Raw genomic sequence first — 23,268 nt, forward strand, 5'->3', positions numbered from 1 at the left:
CAGGTGTCACGTGAGGAAATAAATAGTCACAATACATTAATAAGGAATGAAAGCTTCCTGTGAACGGAAGGTAAAACTTGTGTATGAAACATCAACGCCAAGATGTCAACTATACAATATGGTGAAATATCTCTGCCTCGCTATCATCTATGGACCTTTGATAAGGTTAATATGGTGTTATATCAACCTGGTTAATCACCTGAGGTCAATATTCTACCTGATCGATATCAATAAGTATTAAACGTGATGATCTCATTTGCAGGACTTTAAAACTGATCAACGCATTGTATTTACATGTCCCCGGGTCATCAATCAATCTCCATTTACACGGTTTTTTAATCAGATTTAAAAGTTTTTTTTTTTTTTTTTTTTTCGTTTTTGAATTTTGCGTTGCCAGATTTTAACTCTCTAAAATATGTATCTGACGTTTACTATCGCAAGAGACATGATATCAAATACAATGAAAATATAACATTTATTACCAGGAAACAATATAGCATTTGATATTGTTTCCCACTGTCAAACAATCTTGTATCGTCGATTGGATAACTCAGAAATAACCCATCTTAGTATCGTCGACTGGATAACTCAGAAATAACCCATCTCAGTCTCGTCGACTGGATAACTCAGAAATAACCCATCTCAGTATCGTCGACTGGATAACTCAGAAATAACCCATCTCAGTCTCGTCGACTGGATAACTCAGAAATAACCCATCTCAGTCTCGTCGACTGGATAACACAGAAATAACCCATCTCAGTATCGTCGACTGGATAACACAGAAATAACCCATCTCAGTATCGTCGACTGGATAACACAGAAATAACCCATCTCAGTATCGTCGACTGGACAGAAATAACCCATCTCAGAAATCAGAAATAACCCATCGTCGACTGGATATCGTCGACTGGATAACTCAGAAATAACCCATCTCAGTATCGTCGACTGGATAACTCAGAAATAACCCATCTCAGTATCGTCGATTGGATAACTCCAAAATAACCCATCTCAGTCTCGTCGACTGGATAACTCAGAAATAACCCATCTCAGTATCGTCGACTGGATAACTCAGAAATAACCCATCTCAGTATCGTCGACTGGATAACTCAGAAATCCAAAATAACCCATCTCAGTATCGTCGACTGGATAAGTCAGAAATAACCCATCTCAGTATCGTCGACTGGATAACTCAGAAATAACCCATCTCAATATCGTCGATTGGATAACTCCAAAATAACCCATCTCAGTATCGTCGACTGGATAACTCAGAAATAACCCATCTCAGAAATCGTCGACTGGATAACTCAGAAATAACCCATCTCAGTATCGTCGACTGGATAACTGGATAACTCAGAAATAACCCATCCAGTATCGTCTCGTCGATTGGATAACTCAGAAATAACCCATCTCAGTCTCGTCGACTGGATAACTCAGAAATAACCCATCTCAGTCTCGTCGATTGGATAATTGGATAACTCAGAAATAACCCATCTCAGTCTCGTCGACTGGATAACTCAGAAATAACCCAGTTAAGTATCGTCGACTGGATAACTCAGAAATAACCCATCTCAGTATCGTCGACTGGATAACTCAGAAATAACCCATCTCAGTATCGTCGACTGGATAACTCAGAAATAACCCATCTTAGTATCGTCGACTGGATAACTTAGAAATAAGCCATCTCAGTATCGTCGACTGGATAACTCAGAAATAACCCAGAAATAACCCATCTAAGTATCGTCGACTGGATAACTCAGAAATAACCCATAACTGGATAACTCAGAAATAACCCATCTCAGTCTCGTCGACTGGATAACTCAGAAATAACCCATCTCAGTATCGTCGACTGGATAACTCAGAAATAACCCATCTCAGTATCGTCGATTGGATAACTCCAAAATAACCCATCTCAGTATCGTCGATTGGATAATTGGATAACTCAGAAATAACCCATCTCAGTATCGTCGACTGGATAACTCAGAAATAACCCATCTCAGTCTCGTCGACTGGATAACACAGAAATAACCCAGTTAAGTATCGTCGACTGGATAACTCAGAAATAACCCATCTAAGTATCGTCGACTGGATAACTCAGAAATAACCCATCTCAGTCTCGTCGACTGGATAACTCAGAAATAACCCATCTCAGTATCGTCGACTGGATAACTCAGAAATAACCCATCTCAGTATCGTCGACTGGATAACTCAGAAATAACCCATCTCAGTATCGTCGACTGGATAACTCAGAAATAACCCATCTCAGTATCGTCGACTGGATAACTCAGAAATAACCCATCTCAGTATCGTCGACTGGATAACTCAGAAATAACCCATCTCAGTATCGTCGACTGGATAACTCCAGAATAACCCATCTCAGTATCGTCGATTGGATAACTCCAAAATAACCCATCTCAGTATCGTCGACTGGATAACTCAGAAATAACCCATCTCAGTATCGTCGACTGGATAACTCAGAAATAACCCATAACTCAGAAATAACCCATCTCAGTCTCGTCGACTGGATAACACAGAAATAACCCATCTCAGTCTCGTCGACTGGATAACACAGAAATAACGCATCTAAGTATCGTCGACTGGATAACTCAGAAATAACCCATCTAATCGTCGACCAGAAATAACCCATCGACTCAGTAACCCATCTCAGTATCGTCGATTGGATAATTGGATAACTCCATAATAACCCATCTCAGTATCGTCGACTGGATAACTCAGAAATAACCCATCTCAGTCTCGTCGACTGGATAACTCCAAAATAACCCATCTCAGTCTCGTCGACTGGATAACTCAGAAATAACCCATCTCAATATCGTCGACTGGATAACTCCAGAATAACCCATCTCAGTATCGTCGATTGGATAACTCAGAAATAACCCATCTCAGTATCGTCGACTGGAATAGAAATAACCCATCTAAGTATCGTCGACTGGATAACTCAGAAATAACCCATCTCAGTCTCGTCGACTGGATAACTCAGAAATAACCCGTCTCAGTATCGTCGACAGAATAACTCAGAAATAACCCGTCTCAGTATCGTCGACTGGTTAACTCAGAAATAACCCATCTCAGTATCGTCGACTGGATAACTCAGAAATAACCCATCTCAGTCTCGTCGACTGGATAACTCAGAAATAACCCATCTCAGTCTCGTCGACTGGATAACTCAGAAATAACCCATCTAAGTATCGTCGACTGGATAACTCAGAAATAACCCATCTCAGTCTCGTCGACTGGATAACTCAGAAATAACCCATCTCGACTGGATAACTCAGAAATAACCCATCTCAGAAATAACCCATCTCAGTATCGTCGACTGGTCAGAAATAACCCCCATCTGGATAACAGAAATAACCCATCTCAGTCTCGTCGACTGGATAACTCAGAAATAACCCATCTCAGTATCGTCGACTGGATAACTCAGAAATAACCCATCTCAGTATCGTCGACTGGATAACTCAGAAATAACCCATCTCAGTCTCGTCGACTGGATAACTCAGAAATAACCCATCTAAGTATCGTCGACTGGATAACTCAGAAATAACCCATCTCAGTCTCGTCGACTGGATAACTCAGAAATAACCCATCTAAGTATCGTCGACTGGATAACTCAGAAATAAGCCATCTCAGTATCGTCGACTGGATAACTCAGAAATAACCCATCTCAGTATCGTCGACTGGATAACTCAGAAATAACCCATCTAAGTATCCTCGACTGGATAACTCAGAAATAACCCATCTCAGTCTCGTCGACTGGATAACACAGAAATAACCCATCTCAGTCTCGTCGACTGGATAACACACTCGTCGACTGGATAAAAATAACCCAGAAATAACCCATCTCAGTCTCGTCTCAGAAATAACCCATCTCAGTATCGTGGACTGGATAACTCAGAAATAACCCATCTCAGTCTCGTCGACTGGATAACACAGAAATAACCCATCTCAGTATCGTCGACTGGATAACTCAGAAATAACCCATCTCAGTATCGTCGACTGGATAACTCAGAAATAACCCATCTCAGTATCGCCGATTGGATAACTTAGAAATAACCCAATAGCACAACTCAACGCCATGTACTGGATAACATATGACATATGGCACCTCAGTGGTGTATTTGATTTAGATTATGTAAATATCAGGCTTTAAAACATGACTGGTTTGATTGGTGAGATCTTGACTTTTCTATAATATGTGAATATTCGATCTTAACATCAAACTTCCGCTACAAATTCTCTTCTGAGCAAATGAAGCAAAAGACAGTTGGTCAGACATAATTGTTAATCCTATCTGGATAATCACGTTTGTGTAATTGATTTCACATTTTCTGGTTTGGTATTCTTCAATACCCGTTTTTTCTGTAGATTTATCTGAGGATCTACATAACTCGATAAATCAACCTGTGTCTTTATTTGTCCAATTCTTGTCATCAGTTTCGTGCATGTTGTTGTCCATCATTTCCTGTGTATTTAGCGTTATTCCCTGTATATTAGTACCATTCTCTGTATATATAGCATCATTTCCTGTATATTTAGCGTTATTCCCTGTATATATAGCATCATTTCCTGTATATTTAGCGTTATTCCCTGTATATATAGCATCATTTCCTGTATATTTAGCATCATTTCCTGTATATTAGCATCATTTCTTGTATATTTAGCGTTATTCCCTGTATATATAGCATCATTTCCTGTATATTTAGCGTTATTCCCTGTATATATAGCATCATTTCCTGTATATAATGCATCATTTCCTGTATATTTAGCACCATTTCCTGTATATATAGCATCATTTCCTGTATATATAGCATCATTTCCTGTATATTTAGCGTTATTCCCTGTATATATAGCATCATTTCCTGTATATTTAGCGTTATTCCCTGTATATATAGCATCATTTCCTGTATATATAGCATCATTTCCTGTATATTTAGCGTTATTCCCTGTATATTTAGCGTTATTTCCTGTATATATAGCATCATTTCCTGTATATATAGCATCATTTCCTGTATATATAGCATCATTTCCTGTATATTTAGCATCATTTCCTGTATATTTAGCGTTATTCCCTGTATATATAGCATCATTTCCTGCATATTTAGCACAATTCCATGATATTACATGTTATTATCAGGAGCTTGTCACCATAGTTTCACGTGCTCTTTATATTACCGATGATATTCCAGATAAAGCACTAAATGTAATGCATTAGCATAACTTTCAATCTATAAGATTGATGAAGAGAGTCTGAGATTTTTTCATGCGTGATCAATGAAAATAAAAACAAGAAACGACGAGTTCCATAAACCTTATAATAAAAAATACTGTTTATCAGATAAATTTGAGAATTCGTGAAAACGTCATTTCAGTACATTTTTGCCACTGAAATATAGGTACGTATCAATTCGAATTAAAAAAAAAGACTTCATAAAGGAGATTTCGTAGTTTTGATCACCGTTTTCTAGCCACAGCATTGAAGTTATTTACCTTCAAACAATCCTTGTGTACGTGCAGTTTTGTGATCGATTTTTACCACATAACTGTATTAAAATGGTAAGAAAACAGCCAATTTAAAATGCCGTCGTCTTATTGTCAAGTGTAACGTCCAACCTTCTGCATTTTTACTTGTTTTCCTTTGAAAACATAATAAAAACAAAATTTAATGACTTTCAATTAAATATGAGATATGTTTTATATTCTGCATTTATGACACATTTTACTTTTACTTTATTTTTCCCTCGTGCTTCCCTCGAGAAAAAAAATATTCGTGAAATATACGCATTTATGATATGAATTGGGAAACCAATAATTATCTCCTATTTGCTAGACTGTTATATAAAAGCTGGCGTCGGTATTCACTCCCTATAGCTTTCGCTGGTGACGTCACAATGTTTATGACGCCATAAGATTATGACGTCACTGAAACAAGAGGAATCTTTAGTCAGTAACATATTACACATTGGGTCATAACAAAAAAGTAATATATATTGGATGTTATGTACTGATGACAGGGTAGTTATGCGATAAAATATACAAAATCCACTTACCATATCTTAAACTGCTAAATCATTGATCTAGTATTCCCTTTTAAAAAAGTTAGGTCTTGATTATAAATCCAACATGACGTCTGTCCAATAGTTCCCTGCAAAACTTCCAGATTAGTCGCATGAAGAATCCATAACCATAAACGACATCGCTCTGATTTATAATCCGAGCTATGGTTTTTTTTTTTTAGTGTCACACCGAGATAAAATCTCCCTATGGCTCTCCACAGAAGCAATACACAGCCAACAAGCCGTTATGTCCAGCGCTGACCAGTGTTTGGCGTGGACAAAATTGAGTGTATTTGTCCAGCAATATTTACCATTTATACAATCTTAAACGAGAGGCCCGAGTCAACATAACGAGCTTTACCGTTCTCCACTTCACTGACATTTAATTTCTACCTATGACAATAAAGACTGTTTCTGGTACTTCGGGTACTTCATTAGTTTACAAAGAGAACAAACATCTTTCTGCATTGAAACAAGTTTAGGATTTTACTGTCGTGTAAACATTGTTGACATTAAATGCTACAGACTTCCGATTTCAGTTTAGAGTTTTGGGAACAATCGCAAACAGTCCAGTGTCAACATTGGTTACAATGCAAGTAGACTGACAAACACTTCGACACCCGAGGTCTTTAAATGTGATCATATCAAACGACGCAAATTAATCATATCAAATCTTGTACCCAAGATTGAATCAAATCTGTTTTTACAGGGAGTCACAACAAATTTCCATAATTTACTATATTTATTTTTATGTTTTGCTATGGTTTTTTGTTTTTTGTTTTTGTTTCGTTTTTTAATAAATAATATTTCAAATTGCCTTTTCTATGATATCGTTATGTGTCTGTGGCATATCGTGTTCTCATATCAACTGCGCTACCAACCGATCTTTATTTGGGGCTAATGTTTGTTTGTTCGTATCCATGCTTTAGATTCAAATTGTATTGTTCTGTAAATGGTTTCTCTCAAAGATTGTTAATGAAGTAAGCTGAAATATTCAGTCTCACTTCACATTAGATAAAAAAATCGAATTTGGTTATTGTTACAATTACTTCATGACTGAAGTGATATCCAAGTTCAAAGATAAAACATGCCCCCTTCCTGCCTCCAGCTATATAACCTGTTTATCAGCATCAGTCTATCCTTGATTCCAACTGTTACTGGTGATATTCTGTCTGTCACTGTTACTGGTAATATTCTGTCTCCCAGTGTTACTGGTGATATTCTGTTTGTCACTGTTACTGGTGATATTCTGTCTGTCACTGTTACTGGTGATATTCTGTCTGTCACTGTTACGGGTGATATTCTGTCTGTCACTGTTACTGCTGATATTCTGTCTCCCACTGTTACTGGTGATATTCTATTTGTCACTGTTACTGGTGATATTTCTGTTTCCCACTGTTACTGGTGATATTCTGTCTGTCACTGTTACTGGTGATATTCTGTCTGTCACTGTTACGGGTAATATTCTGTCTGTCACTGTTACTGGTGATATTCTGTCTCCCACTGTTACTGGTGATATTCTGTCCGTCACTGTCTGTCACTGTTACTGGTGATATTCTGTCTGTCACTGTTACTGGTGATATTCTGTCCGTCACTGTTACTGCTGATATTCTGTCTCCCACTGTTACTGCTGATATTCTGTCTCCCACTGTTACTGCTGATATTCTGTCTGTCACTGTTACTGGTGATATTCTGTCTGTCACTGTTACTGGTGATATTCTGTCTCCCACTGTTACTGGTGATATTCTGTCTGTCACTGTTACTGGTGAAATTTCATTTTACTGGAAATCTCCACTGGAAATAAAGTCAGGGTAAAGAGGAACAGATAGACAGACATCAAATGTATAATAACAAATCCCATATCAACTGTAGATTTTTTGATGAGATAAAACAAATTGTGGTTCTTTATAAACTCTTAACATATTTATTATCAATTTCATAATCAGATATAAGCTCAAACCTTTCAATTTCCATTGTTGTTGGTATCAGAGTCTCGTGCCATTTCCATAACACTTTAGTAATCCATACAAGTTCCCTCCTTGTCTTAGTACAAATTACAGACATACATCAATAATATTTGTTCAGGTTATAACCCTATGTCATCAGTAAGCTGTTTTAGGTAATTTGAATTCAAGCAATCTGACAGGGAAAGTGTAATATTTTGCAAAAGCAAACAAAACCCCAAAACACAGAGCAACAAAATCAATATTTGTGTCATTGCCATTATCTATATAGTATAACATAAAGATATCCCTCACCCCTGCAAGCACTTTAGTTCTACCAGAGACCTATATAACAGCATGTTATTTGCTCTCTGATTCTACCATTCTTACAAACATAGTACACAAAGTTGATGGTTGTAATAAGCCCTTCACCTCAGACATCTAAACTTTTACAGTCTGTTGAGTCATGAGAGAATAAGACAAGAAAAGTCAAGCTGATGTAATATATACAAACAAAATTATGAGTATTAACATTTAAACTTCTAACTTTCTGCCTCACTTTAGATGGTTGAGAGGCAGGACACAAAGACACAGTTATAATATACATGCTACTTTCCTTCCTTATTGTTGGGGATATAGTAAAGTACTGATACCAGATTGCTGCACATGGTATGCCTTGCTAGACATGAGCTTTCAGACATTTTGACATGTGCATAAAATTGTTGGGGATATAGTAAAGTACTGATACCAGATTGTTGCACAGGGTATGCCTTGCTAGACATAAGCTTACAGACATTTTGACATGTGCATAAAATTGTTGGGGATATAGTAAAGTACTGATTGCTGCACAGGGTATGCCTTGCTAGACATGAGCTTACAGACATTTTGACATGTGCATAAAATTGTTGGGGATATAGTAAAGTACTGATACCAGATTGCTGCACAGGGTATGCCTTGCTAGACATGAGCTTACAGACATTTTGACATGTGCATAAAATTGTTGGGGATATAGTAAAGTACTTATTGCTGCACAGGGTATGCCTTGCTAGACATGAGCTTACAGACATTTTGACATGTGCATAAAATTGTTGGGGATGTAGTAAAGTACTGATACCAGATTGCTGCACAGGGTATGCCTTGCTAGACATGAGCTTACAGACATTTTGACATGTGCATAAAATTGTTGGGGATATAGTAAAGTACTGATTGCTGCACAGGGTATGCCTTGCTAGACATGAGCTTTCAGACATTTTGACATGTGCATAAAATTGTTGGGAATATAGTAAAGTACTGATTGCTGCACAGGGTATGCCTTGCTAGACATGAGCTTACAGACATTTTGACATGTGCATAAAATTGTTGGGGATATAGTAAAGTACTGATTGCTGCACAGGGTATGCCTTGCTAGACATGAGCTTACAGACATTTTGACATGTGCATAAAATTGTTGGGGATGTAGTAAAGTACTGATACCAGATTGCTGCACAGGGTATGCCTTGCTAGACATGAGCTTACAGACATTTTGACATGTGCATAAAATTGTTGGGAATATAGTAAAGTACTGATTGCTGCACAGGGTATGCCTTGCTAGACATGAGCTTACAGACATTTTGACATGTGCATAAAATTCTGGCTAAATGAATGGCAAGAAAAATAAATAACAATCTCTAATAAACATTGAATAACACTTCTTTTAACTTCATACATATACCTGGTCATACAATTATATAAATCCTGAAAAATAAAATACAATTCTGGAATAAAGCAATAATATTGCACCAAATAGAAATGGTATAACTTGAATAAATGGCGTGGTTAAAGTAACATATTGACGATATATATCTTGAGATCAACCTAGAATGTGTAGAGTGCATATATTAGTGATAGGTCCATTGATAATAATAGATCACGCCTATTTCATATCAGGAGTAATTGTAGAAGTGGAGATGACCATGACAAGGATATATACCAGGTTTACAACTTATTAATGCCTAAACTGGGATTACCTAAGGTAGAAAAATGTATACGTTATCTACATCTATGTTTCTAAAGAAACATGAACCGTACAGAACAATGAGGTTGTCATGGAAACAACATACTTGACCAGAGTCAAATAAATTAAACTAGGCTACTAAAGCCAACAAACAATATCCATAAAAAGCTATAAAATGAATTGAGAACGAGGCCTTTTTTAGCAACAATAATTCATCTAAGACACCTCCATTATTACAAGCATAAGAGCAATCTTAATATGTATGAACAATGACTACCAAAAGAAACTCTGTTTATAAACAGTCACAAATAAACATACATATAATACAACAATGGTGTTTGACAGTCTTAGATAATCATTGTACAGGAGTATCCTTAGGGTGAGGTATTGACAAAATACAGCACAATCAAATTTACATGTTTTTCATATTTCATGCCTCTAACTACAATATCATATACAAGAATACATTAATAACATAATATAATATCGTATTCCTACAAAAAGGCACCCTATTTTGCATTGCACTGCACTGCTTAGTCTACTTCACATAGAGAAATAGACTTTGAAATGTACATTATAAACACATCATTTGCATATTTATTCCGCTTACATTATACTATTTATATTCTGAAAATTTCACATTTTGAAGCAAAATCCCTCACTGATCGACTTGTAGAGATATAACATGAAGGACAAACCTGATCAGAGAAAAAATTTAAATGTTTATACACAATCATATCTTAAACAAATATAATAGTTTTGGTTGACTACTATTGTCATGGGGTATTTTTGTTTATTTTTGTTTAATTCTTTGAGTTTCCTTATACAGTCGTTGTGAGAGAGTAACTTCCCTTTGTTTTAATGCTTAATTAAAGATCATGGAGAACTAGAGTGCACACTTTTTTTATCACGGAAGAAAAGAAACTGTACAATGTTAAGTTATAATTAACAGATTTGTTATCTTTTTTAAGCAGTAAAGATCACATATCCTGTCTTGTAAGCTACAATGAATTAACAATTATCAAGAAATAACAATGCTTTAGAGAATGTGAGGTAAAATGCAATGCTGTAGGCTGTTAACTAAATAAATAGTATATACACCAGTATTTGTAGTGATTTACGTACAAAACAACATCCATAATCACGCAATGTCAGGAAGCATAATTATGTCAGTCTACGCAATAAATATGTTTATCATACATAAATGTAATCACAGCACCGCTTTGAAAAGCTCAGTTCTTCTTGGATTAAGGTTTATGGTCAACGACATACAGTAATAGGAATTCTCTTTTCATGGATATGGTAATAGTATGACAATCTAACCACATATATTGTAATAGTCTGTCAATGTTACCATGGATACTGTAATAGTCAGTCAACGTTACCATGGATACTGTAATAGTCTGTCATTGTTACCATGGATACTGCAACAGTCTATCAATGTTACCATGGATAGTGTAACAGTCTATCAATGTTACCATGGATACTGTAATAGTCAGTCAATGTTACAATGGATACTGTAATAGTCAGTCAACGTTACAATGGATACTGTAATAGTCAGTCAACGTTACCATGGATACTGTAATAGTCAGTCAACGTTACAATGGATACTGTAATAGTCTGTCATTGTTACCATGGATACTGCAACAGTCTATCAATGTTACCATGGATACTGTAACAGTCTATCAATGTTACCATGGATACTGTAATAGTCTGTCATTGTTACCATGGATACTGTAATAGTCAGTCAATGTTACCATGGATACTGTAACAGCTACCATGGAATACATGGTTCTGGACAATACTGTAGCCAGGCTTCAAAATGGCCGCTGTCTACCTGCATCAAAGCAGAATATGTGGTCAGCTGTAACAAAAAAAAATCACTCATTTAACAGTTATCATTCAGTCTAAGACCCGATGTTACACCAGACATATACAGTCCCACTACAAAAAAGTAAAGCATTTACGCCATAACACAAACAATTCCACTACACAAGTGTAAAGCATTGAACTCCAAACACATAGTGCTACTAAACAAGTGTAAACAGTTTAAACCATAACACACCCTATTCTTTATTTATATACACTATATACAATCTCACTCAAAATGCGTAAACCATTTACACCATAACACATATCATAATGAAGTCATATATTTGCATAATGAATTATGAAACTAAAAACTTTTTATTTGCATCATTTAAGTAAGGTTGGTACAGATAAATTTTTTTCAAACATTTTGTTGAATTTTTGCCTCAAATATGATGTTATTTTAAGTAATATTATTTTGAATATTTTACAAGTAATATATCACAGTTCTGTAAACAATGCATTAAAATCTGTATTTAAGGTGTAAAAACGACATCTCATTTCTGAAAATTGTTTCCCACACTGAGATCTATGTTACCTAAGAAAGATTCACATAGATTTTCAAATGATAACATAAGATCAATAAAATCTTATTTAAATTAATACAGACATTACAAAGTGTGTAGAGAATATACCTTATTAAGTACAGGTCTGGACGATAAAACGTTGTACAGTCCTTTGATAGATACACCCTGGAAAAATAAAAAGCATATGCTTATCAGCATCAAAATATTTATCACCTTTTCTTGGCTTAAAACCAAAGTCCTTGAAGGCCTGTATATATAACATGATGAATATGTTATGACAATCATCCAAAACTTGATTTTAAGCCCTACTGCGTTTTGTTGCAATGCCCAACACTTAAAGCATTTTAATAACTAGACATGATAAAACACAAATATTTTGTTTAAGATACATATACCATGAAATATGAAATAATGATATCAAAAAATATAATACTGACAGTTTCGTCTCTAAACATACACCACAAAATTTAACCCAGTTGAAATGAAATGCAGCTATAGTACCTAAAATGTAACCTTTTTTTTGTAATAATAATGAAACAATATATTATGAAGGCATGTCAACCCAAGTTGCAGAAATTTGAAATATTTGGTATCCAGAGAATGGCTACATAAACAGACAAGTAACCTCACACGTACAATTCTGGCAGTCTGGCTGTGAAAGGAGAGTGAGTTACCTCCCCTGTGTCACAGGACCACCTACCAGCTCAGTTAGTTATCTGTCACATACCATTGTTCTACACTTCACTTGTTTATTATTAAGAAATGGAAGCTGTAATCACATTCAACGCAAAATACGATGACTCTGAATGCGCTTCAAGGCAATCAACTTACACATACAAGCCTGATGGCCCCAACCATACTAGCTATCTCTCTAATGAAAATGTATAACTACCTTTACTTTTATGGAAACAGAAGTTTCAATATTTGAATGTGTACAATTATGATGAGGTTACAATCAACTGTGAATTCAATTATATTTACCAAGGGAATCATTTAAATTTTGAAATTCTAAAAAAATACGATTTAAAACAAGGTGAACAAGCTTTAAGGCCAAACAGGAGTTTGGACCTATGTTTTGCCTAAATTAATTTAGTTTAGAGAAACAAAGTCCACACTAGATGAATACAGGGTACTGTATCATGGTATTACCCATCATTAGTGTGATACAATCTAATAAGCCACAAGTTTATCATTTCCATAAGTTATTTATACATCTTGGACAATACTGAGCAAAAAAGCAAAAGCTTAAATAGTATCTATATGCACTTAGATCATAGCAAAGAGAAGAAATTACTATCAGAGATAAATACATAACAATTACTATCATTATCTGATCAATATCATATAGTATCTATATGCACTTAGATCATAGCAAAGAGAAGAAATTACTATCAGAGATAAATACATAACAATTACTATCATTATCTGATCAATATCATATAGTATCTATATGCACTTAGATCATAGCAAAGAGAAGAAATTACTATCAGAGGTAAATACATAACAATTACTATCATTATCTGATCAATATCATATAGTATCTATATATTTACTTAGATCATAGCAAAGAGAAGAAATTACTATCAGAGGTAAATACATAACAATTACTATCATTATCTGATCAATATCATATAGTATCTATATATTTACTTAGATCATAGCAAAGAGAAGAAATTACTATCAGAGGTAAATACATAACAATTACTATCATTATCTGATCACTACTTTTGCTTAAACTGCCATGACAAATTCTTGATTTTATTCTCTGAATTAATTACCGACAAAAGCAAACATTCCATTTATATATTTACACACACGTAAAGATACATAAAGATATATAGTTAAATCCATTGCTCATTTTTTAAGTAAACTTTTAACATTAGTCTAATTAATACGAAGAAAAAGAGATCCAACGTCCAAAAGGTAAGGCTGGTAAGTCCGGTATCACTCCACAGCGGATTCCCTGAGTCTGGTCCTGCTTACCGATTTATTAGTCTAATTAACTAAGCTTGTATTCACAAAATAAATCCTTCAGTAATTTTATTGTGTATCTTACCTGTTGTGTCATATTGCCCATACAGTGGTGAGCAGGCGTGCGCCTATCGTCAAGAAACAATGGTGCCTCCCAATGGTCATAGTTGGTCTCGAGGATGTACCAGCCATTAGCACTCTCCATATCCCACACATCAACTGGATATTCTCTGGCTCGTGTGATTACACAACCCTATAGTGTAATGATACATATATTTATATTCTGAAGTTTGAAATAACTAATATTCTCATAACTAACTGTTTCCTTGATACAATGTCCTCTCAATCTTATCTAAGAATAATTCACTCTCAGGAAATCTACAATACATGGACAATATTGACATTGTTGATTAAAGCGACTGTTTCATCAGGGATATATGACTGGTTCTGGGCCAAATAGTAAGTACCTCTCGTACCTGGACATAAATATACAATGCATGTCAGTCTGTCTATGTTCAAATTTACTTTTATGCGCTATGATACTATGTCTGTATAGAACATGTCCTACACTAACTGTTAAGTTCTATAACCATTGTCATTATGTCATAAGACAATATAATGAGACCTGTTGAAACGGTCCTGATGTTGCATTCCCTCCAAGTATGAAGTAGGCTGGGGCAAGCATCTCTGTATTTTGCAACATTACTTTGGCTTCTAAATAGCTGGACGCTTTCTCCATCACATTTCTAGTAAGGAAACCCATCCACTGACCAGTACGTTGTCCAGCAATCCACTCCAACAGTCCTGTCCAGAAATAACACTTCATTAAGTGTCTGATAGACAAAGGGTCCCATGCATCCACAGTTACTCAATAGTAGATAGTAAGTAAATTATTAGTAAAATGCCTCTTTTCATTTCTTTTTCTTTAGTAAAGAGTTTGTCCAGATTCATGACATTGAAAAGTCCTGCAGAAATACCTATGATTATTAGTATGTTGAAACATATTAAATAAGCATGATTCCCCATCCCCATCCCCTACCAGCTTGAAAGAAAAATATATCAAGGACCCAAAAGCAGAAAAACATATGCCAAATTAATATTCATGACTTAAAAAATTAATACAAATATGAAAATGGTAATACAATAACATATTGAGTTAAAATACCATGAGAATGCAGGAAAAACACAGCAGTAACTCTGTAAAATGTTGTTCATGAAAATACAACCTCAGATTATGGTTCTAAAGCCTAAGATATTTCAAAGAAATTAATTATAACAATGGGGGAGGAGATATCCAGACGAGAATGAAATAATGGAAAAATAATGGGCAATAACTCTTCAAAAAACTGTAAAATTACATTGCCATTAAAGAAAACATAATCTCATTAAATCCCACCAAGATTCAGAAAAATCTGTTCAAAACTGAGGAAGGTGATCTATATACAAAACTGAAATGCTGAAATAACAAGGGGCAATAACTCTTTCAAAAGTTTTAAAATCAAAATAGATGGAAAACTGACAGAGGTCATGATTAACAATTTGAAAATAACAAGGGCAGTAACTCTTCCAAATACTATCAAATTAAACTCCTGTCGAAGAAAGCACAACTTCATGTCCTGGTGATTATATACTAACCAAGTTTGATAGCAATTGGTTGAAAACTGTTGGAGACCATCTCCAAACAAGTGAAAGTTTCTGTATATACCACAGGTCACTACATACTGTGGACATTATTTTGAAAAGTTAATATGCAATGGGAGTGATTTAAACTATATGTGTATCTTGTTATGGATAAGTAGATCATGAAATTACCAATGTAGCCTCCATCTTTGTTGAATCTTTCATTCATGGTCAATGTAAACAATTTCTGTAACAAAAAAAAGATAACATTAAATCAATGTCTAACTCCATCACAATTTTTTTATTCACATTTATAACATTTTTGCCAGTGAAATATAGAGAAATATCTCAATCACTAGTGAAAATAACATTTTTATGTTAATTTTCTAACATTATTGCACTTACACCTATGACAAGAGCGAACACAAATCCTCTGAAAAAATTGACAAATAATAAGTCCGGGTATAAAAAACACAAAACAAGACATGTGATGGGTTTTGAACTTGTGACCCAACCTTAAATTACATGGTAAATGTTCATTATTTCCATGAAAGTCCATGACGTAATGCAAATTACCTTATCAGACATAAAATCCAACCCCTAACCAAATGTCTTGAATATAGAGCCAACGCATTAGACATTTCAAGGGGATTTGTGTCATCACCAGCGACAACTCTAGATTGCTGCCATATTCTCAGCCACATACAGTACTTTGTCAAAAGTTAAACTCTCTTTGAACGTCTTAGTGACATGAAGCAACATTTTCTATGTGAATATGAAAATAAATTTATAATGAATGTTATTGTTGTGTTAAAATATTTTTAATGATTTTTCTAAAAAAAACAAATCATATTTTGTTGCGTACTGCAAAGTTATAATGAATGAGTAGAGTCTGTGAAATGACTAGTCATCTTCCTTGTTTTATATTTTTTCAAATGCTACTAATTTGACCATTTGGCTTGTGAAAATGTAATAAATAGATTATCTCATCATATCTTCAATAACAATAAATATATTTCACTTGTGCCTAACATTTTTGTATTTTTCACTCATGCTACACACTCATTATTACAAAAGAAAACTATTAGATATTCTCTATTTATTTCATTGAAGTTCATATTGTATATAAATGCCTCTGGATAGAGACATGTATCAAGAAACCAGAAACTTGATCATGTGATTGCTTTTATCATTCAATGAATACACCCTTGACATATTTTTCTTATTACATGTGTGTAATAAATCCCATAGTAACATTCAGTTTAGATAATAAAAAATGAAATGACATCACAAGATTACAGAACACAGTGTGATGTAACAAAGGAGTCCATTTTAAGTTAGACTTAGAAATGTCTATTTTCTACAAAATTTTTCTGAATAATTGATCATGTGATAAAAAAGGATCTTAGATTTGTTTCCATTTGATTTATGAAACTCATCACAAGTTTATCATTTTACCTCGTCCTAGGTTCCCTTCAATTAAAAATTTGTGTCTCCTAAATATCATAGTAATCAGCAACCCACAAAAGATCCTGATAAAAAGATATACATCCCTATATAGACTTAACTGTATATTGAATCCCACTTATACATGCTGCTGTTTTTTAAAATTCCAACACCACTGCAACTTTTCCAGGATAATAATTTTACTGACTGTATGTTAGGTTTCCATACTTACAGGTTTTATAGCTGTTAGGATCCCAACATATCCTGCAAAGTTGATAGATTTGAAGACAGTTTCTCCTCCTTTCTGGAAATCAACCATAATCACCATCGGTCTCAACAGCTCTGTGACTGACCAGGTGTTGTTTTTAATGTCCCAACTACAAAAATACAGCTGAATTTTTAGATTTTTTCAGTAACAACTTCAGACTAAAGAACTAGAACACTGACAGGTTAGCAAGGGATCATGGGCCCCACTATGTTGCAGGAAATCCCTTCCCTCCCCAACTCCCACCCACCATCCCACCCAAAGACACACATACCCCAGACTGACAGATTACTGGCAAAACCTTAAGTAAATTCTGCCACAAAGTCAAGAAAGACTGAAAAAAACCATACTGACAAATACATTCCACAATCAAACTTTTTTATTTATAATAACAGTGACCTTGACCTCAGATGTTACAATATAAAAAGCAATATCCCAAGCAAGCACTTAAGGAAAGGATTTTGGTGAGTTAGATTTAGATTGGGCAAAGCAAACTCAAGTTATTTCACAAAATGGATTTTCCATCATAGCAACAATAAAAATCTAAACATTTGACTTCTGGGTCTGAAAAGTAATTCCTCGCAATCACTTTCAGTAAGAAAGTATTGTAGGAAGTTTGAATTTGACTGACCCAAGTTATGTCATGGAAATCAATTTTCTACTTAGAGTAACAATAATCTGGACCACTGACCCTGGGTCATGAAAAGAAATCAAAAGCAAGCCATTTTTTTAATGAAGCATTGTATGAGGTTTCAGTTTGATTGGGCAAAGCAAACTTGAGTTATTGCAGGGAAACTGATTTTTCTATTTATAATAACAGTGACCTTGAACTTTGAACTTCAAAATTGTAAAACTCAAGCTTTCACATGGAAACTGATTTTCTATTATAACAACAGTGGCCTTGACCTTTAATCTTGAAAGATGAAAAGCTATATATCCCAAGCAAGCACTTTCTTCAAGGAGGCATGGCATAAAGTATTAGTGCCATTGGCCAAACAGAATTTGAGATACTGAACAGAAAAGAAAAAAACGGAGAGACGGACAGACGGACAGGTAGACAGGTGGACAATCTGATTACTGAAAGGCACCCACATCTTAATGCAGTGCCCTAACAAGATCACAGTTGACCTTAGTGACCTTAACACAATATGAGATGGAGAGTAAAGGTTTAGAGGAATATGTCTGCTGCTGCATATGACAGGAGATCTAACAGATGGAAAAGACTAATGTTGCATGGCTACTTGGAGTAGAAAATGACGATAATCAATTCTTGTTCCATAGCTACAAGAAATAGGATCAATATCCCATGGCTAGTATTTTAAAGTACCAGATGATAGTAGGAATCGGCAAAATTTGCAATGTCTTTGCACCCACCAATCCTTCATGTAATGATGCACCAATTGGAAAAGGCATAAACAGACCAACACAAACACAAACATTTCTGTTCAGGTTACATTATTTATAAAATTCCAAATATCAGGAAATTAGCTATGGTAGAATATTAAGGTCTTAGACATACCCTAGAGTAATCACATACATGTATATATCCGTATCTAAAATTTAGATAACACACTTACCCGAGAAATAGGCCAAAGTCTAGGTTTCTTACATGGTAAAGTTTACCTACAAAGTAAATATCAATATTGTTAGCGACTATGTAGGGTTCTTTAATTATATGTTCAACCAAGAACTAAATACAAGACAAATCTAGTAAAATGTCTTAATTCCTTTTCTCTGAGTAATCATTATGATCAAACTACATGACATTTTCAATCACTAATTTTTCTGCAATAAACCCAGAAAGCCGACACGTTACTTCTTACTCAATGTCACAGAGTATGGTTTATCTATAAAGTACAAATACAAATTATTGGTTTATAACTTTAGTTAACAGAATCACGATAATCGTGGGTGAACATGTAACCAGGAATAGGCAGATAGCCAGATCAGTGTAGTAGTAAATCTAATGAAGTATGTAAACTATAGCCAAGGGAGACAACTTACCAGTCGGATCCTGAGCCACGATCGAGGTGCAGACAGTGAAAAACTCATAGAAGACATTGAAGAAAACAATTTCTCCTACAAATAGAGTTTGTTTAATATTATTTAATATTATAGTAATCATGGTTTAAGATTTGACCCACTGAATATCTTAAAACTAAGAGAACCAAACTGATTTTCTACAGACCACTAGATCATACAATCCTAAAATCTGTTACAGTTTTGGCTTCAAATTGACAACAAATGAACTAAAAGTGGCATAATAGTTACAAATCTGAAGACTCAGTATTATTCTAACCTGAAGACACAGTATTATTCTAACCTGAAGACACAGTATTATTCTAACCTGAAGACACAGTATTATTCTAACCTGAAGACTCAGTATTATTCTAACCTGAAGACCTGAAGACTCAGTATTATTCTAACCTGAAGACACAGTATTATTCTAACCTGAAGACAGTATTATTCTAACCTGAAGACTCAGTATTATTCTAACCTGAAGACTCAGTATTATTCTAACCTGAAGACACAGTATTATTCTAACCTGAAGACACAGTATTATTCTAACCTGAAGACACAGTATTATTCTAACCTGAAGACACAGTATTATTCTAACCTGAAGACAGTATTATTCTAATCTGAAGACACAGTATTATTCTAACCTGAAGACAGTATTATTCTAACCTGAAGACACAGTATTATTCTAACCTGAAGACACAGTATTATTCTAATCTGAAGACACAGTATTATTCTAACCTGAAGACACAGTATTAATCTAACCTGAAGACACAGTATTAATCTAACCTGAAGACACAGTATTAATCTAACCTGAAGACACAGTATTAATCTAACCTGAAGACACAGTATTATTCTAACCTGAAGACACAGTATTATTCTAATCTGAAGACACAGTATTATTCTAACCTGAAGACTCAGTATTATTCTAACCTGAAGACACAGTATTATTCTAACCTGAAGACAGTATTATTCTAACCTGAAGACTCAGTATTACACCTGAAGACAGTATTAATTCTAACCTGAAGACACAATATTAACCTGAAGACACAGTATTATTCTAACCTGTATTATTCTAACCTGAAGACTCAGTATTATTATTTACCACAATTAGCATGAAGAATATAAACAATGTAAAACAGTAGAATAAAAAATGACAAGGTACAGAAACTTACCTAATTTCAGACCTGTAACATTTGCAATCCCTCTCATTTCATCAGCAAAAGGCTGTGGCAATGTCTCATCCACGAGAGGCTGGGAATTATTATTTAAATGTCCCATTAAGATAAATTTTAAACAAAAACTGACATGGATACAGCCTAATACAGAAGGAAAACTGAAGAAATTTATCTCTTAATAAACAACAGGTACCAGAAATATAATTTCTAGATGTATCACAACACACCAAAATGACTGTTCTATGATACGTGGATGAATCATTAAAATTCTGTTGTGAATATGATTCAGGTCTGTCCTGAAGATGAATAAATGTCTTTCACATCTCAAAAGGTCAGTTTGAAAGACAAATGAGATTGTGTTTCTTTTAAGACTGTTGTTTCAAATACAAGAGCGTTTTTCCAATATTATTTTCAAACCTAAGTTAAGTAAATGAAATAACACATCCTCTCTTTTTTATCTCAAAAAGTCACAGAAAACAATCCAAAATAAGAGAGTTGGTTCAATTTCAAGAGAAGATATATTCGATCAATTAAATAAACCAAAAGAAAACCAGCAAATTGTTTCATATTAAATAAAGGTAATTTCTAAAAGGAAAATTGGTAGTCACCCCTGCTTTGTCGATGAAGTCAACAATAGCTTGGGATCCGTGGAATATGTCAGTAATGAAAGACTTAAACTCATTCAGCAAATTCTTGATCTGTAAAATATAGGATATTCTTTGTTATTTAGATAATTAGTGCATACACAAAAAATATATATATTTGATAATGAGTATATATACAATTTCTGAAACAACATGTCATAAACAGCAAATTACAATTGCAACATATTATATGGTATGTCCATCAACTTTTACAAACTTAATATTCAAACAGTTCTAAATAATTTTTCCTTCATTTTAACATGTAATCCTACAACAAAACTGAGATTTAATCACTCATTATATATGTATATTGAAACATATGTTATATTTCGTAATGGTAAATTAAATTATTTAAATGTCAGCCTGGACGGTAGCTTTCTATAAACAGATTTTATCAAAAAGTGTCAAAAATTAAATTTACCTGTGGTCCTTTGTCCTTGACAACATGTGTCCATCTTTGGGCAGCTGGAAGGTCAAGGTTCACCACATAAGTTGGCACTTTATGGCTGCAGATCACATCGGTAATGCATAAAACCAACAGACGTCAGAGCATAATATTTCATACACATACAAATGAATTCAACATATAAAATATATTTTTGGGATATTTCTTACAATTTAAAATATATTTTTCTCCTTAAAAGTAGAGATAATGTTGGAAAATCACAAGGGTATGTTATAAATATAAATGTATCATTTATGTATATACACAATATATAATGTACATCTCTTAAACATTGTAACTAATATTTAGAAATATCTCAATAATCTTCACATATAACAAAACTACATCTCTAATTTTAAAATCTTTGGTTCAAAATGGGCAAAGCAAACATGATAAAGAATCCTTCTTATGGAGAATAATTTCTTTTCTATACATTGCTTACCTAGCTGGTGGTGGATAAGCATTGTTGACACATTCTTCCATAAACTGAAACAAAAAAGTACAATATACCATGCTGAGTATAAAGAGCAGTAGACACAACATTTCATGTACACTGTACATGTAAACAGTAGATACAACATATCACAGTACATTGTACTTGTAAATAGTGGATACAACTTGTCACTCTACACTGCTGGACACTAAATCTTTCTGAAATCTTAGCCTGGACTCTTAACATTACAACCAGTGGGATTTCTGTTTCCATCAATTCAATATAATAGGAAACACATTTCTTCCCAAAATCTCAAACTATGGTAGTTTAAATGTATGTACTGTCGAGTGAGTACCACAGACCATCTTACATAAGTACAATGTATGTACAAGAAAGATGTTGGCCTGTTCCATATTTAATATGGATAATAGAAGGAATGTAAATATGTATATATATATATACAAAGTACATACGTGAGTACATACATAGGCTTTTCTGTTGCTTGTTTTTGTTTTTATATATTTTGGTCATATTTTTTACACTTGTAGCTTCAGCTGTGTGAAGGCATAACAAATATATCATTGGTTGATAAATCATTCTTTGGAGTGGAATAAGTATGAGATACTGCAGGATGTTATGGGAGTATCCGGAACGCAAACAAGCTCTCCAAGCAGGTCGTCTGATGAACCTTTGCCTCGGTCGTGATTTACATCCTTGTGGGACAGAAAAAAAAGAAAATGAACATAACTTTGCAGCATGAAGCTTGTTGGATGTTTTAATATCTTACCGGAGGAACCTGACAATTTGTCAGGCTAATAACAGTGACAAGACACAGCAACAGACGTAGCAT

General features: G+C 34.4%; 1 protein-coding gene across 1 annotated transcript; it reads right to left on the bottom strand.

Moving 5' to 3' along the window:
- Positions 1-7,986: 7,986 nt before the first annotated feature.
- Positions 7,987-23,268, bottom strand: LOC132553897 (acid ceramidase-like). Its single transcript, XM_060218187.1, has 13 exons — positions 23,206-23,268; positions 22,428-22,471; positions 21,962-22,046; positions 21,505-21,594; positions 20,894-20,972; positions 19,707-19,781; positions 19,280-19,325; positions 17,670-17,814; positions 16,184-16,238; positions 14,997-15,175; positions 14,457-14,624; positions 12,509-12,565; positions 7,987-11,868 (listed from the first exon to the last, which is right to left on the bottom strand). Exons 1-13 carry the CDS (start codon positions 23,266-23,268, stop codon positions 11,779-11,781), a joined length of 1,176 nt encoding a protein of 391 aa, XP_060074170.1. The 3' UTR covers positions 7,987-11,778.

This window comes from Ylistrum balloti, unplaced genomic scaffold (assembly GCF_031769215.1).
Source record: "Ylistrum balloti isolate Yb309-2 unplaced genomic scaffold, AGI_CSIRO_Ybal_v1 Utg370366, whole genome shotgun sequence".
In the NCBI taxonomy this organism is placed as follows: Eukaryota; Metazoa; Mollusca; class Bivalvia; order Pectinida; family Pectinidae; genus Ylistrum; species Ylistrum balloti.

Excerpts from the sequence above, each read along its gene's own strand:
- LOC132553897 (XM_060218187.1), bottom strand. The coding sequence starts at position 23,268 with ATGCTACGTCTGTTGCTGTGTCTTGTCACTGTTATTAGCCTGACAAAT. Across the intron at positions 16,239-17,669 it reads TCCTAACAGCTATAAAACCT|AAATTGTTTACATTGACCAT; the intron begins GTAAGTATGGAA and ends TTTTTGTTACAG. Across the intron at positions 14,625-14,996 it reads CATCAGGACCGTTTCAACAG|GGTTGTGTAATCACACGAGC; the intron begins GTCTCATTATAT and ends ATTACACTATAG.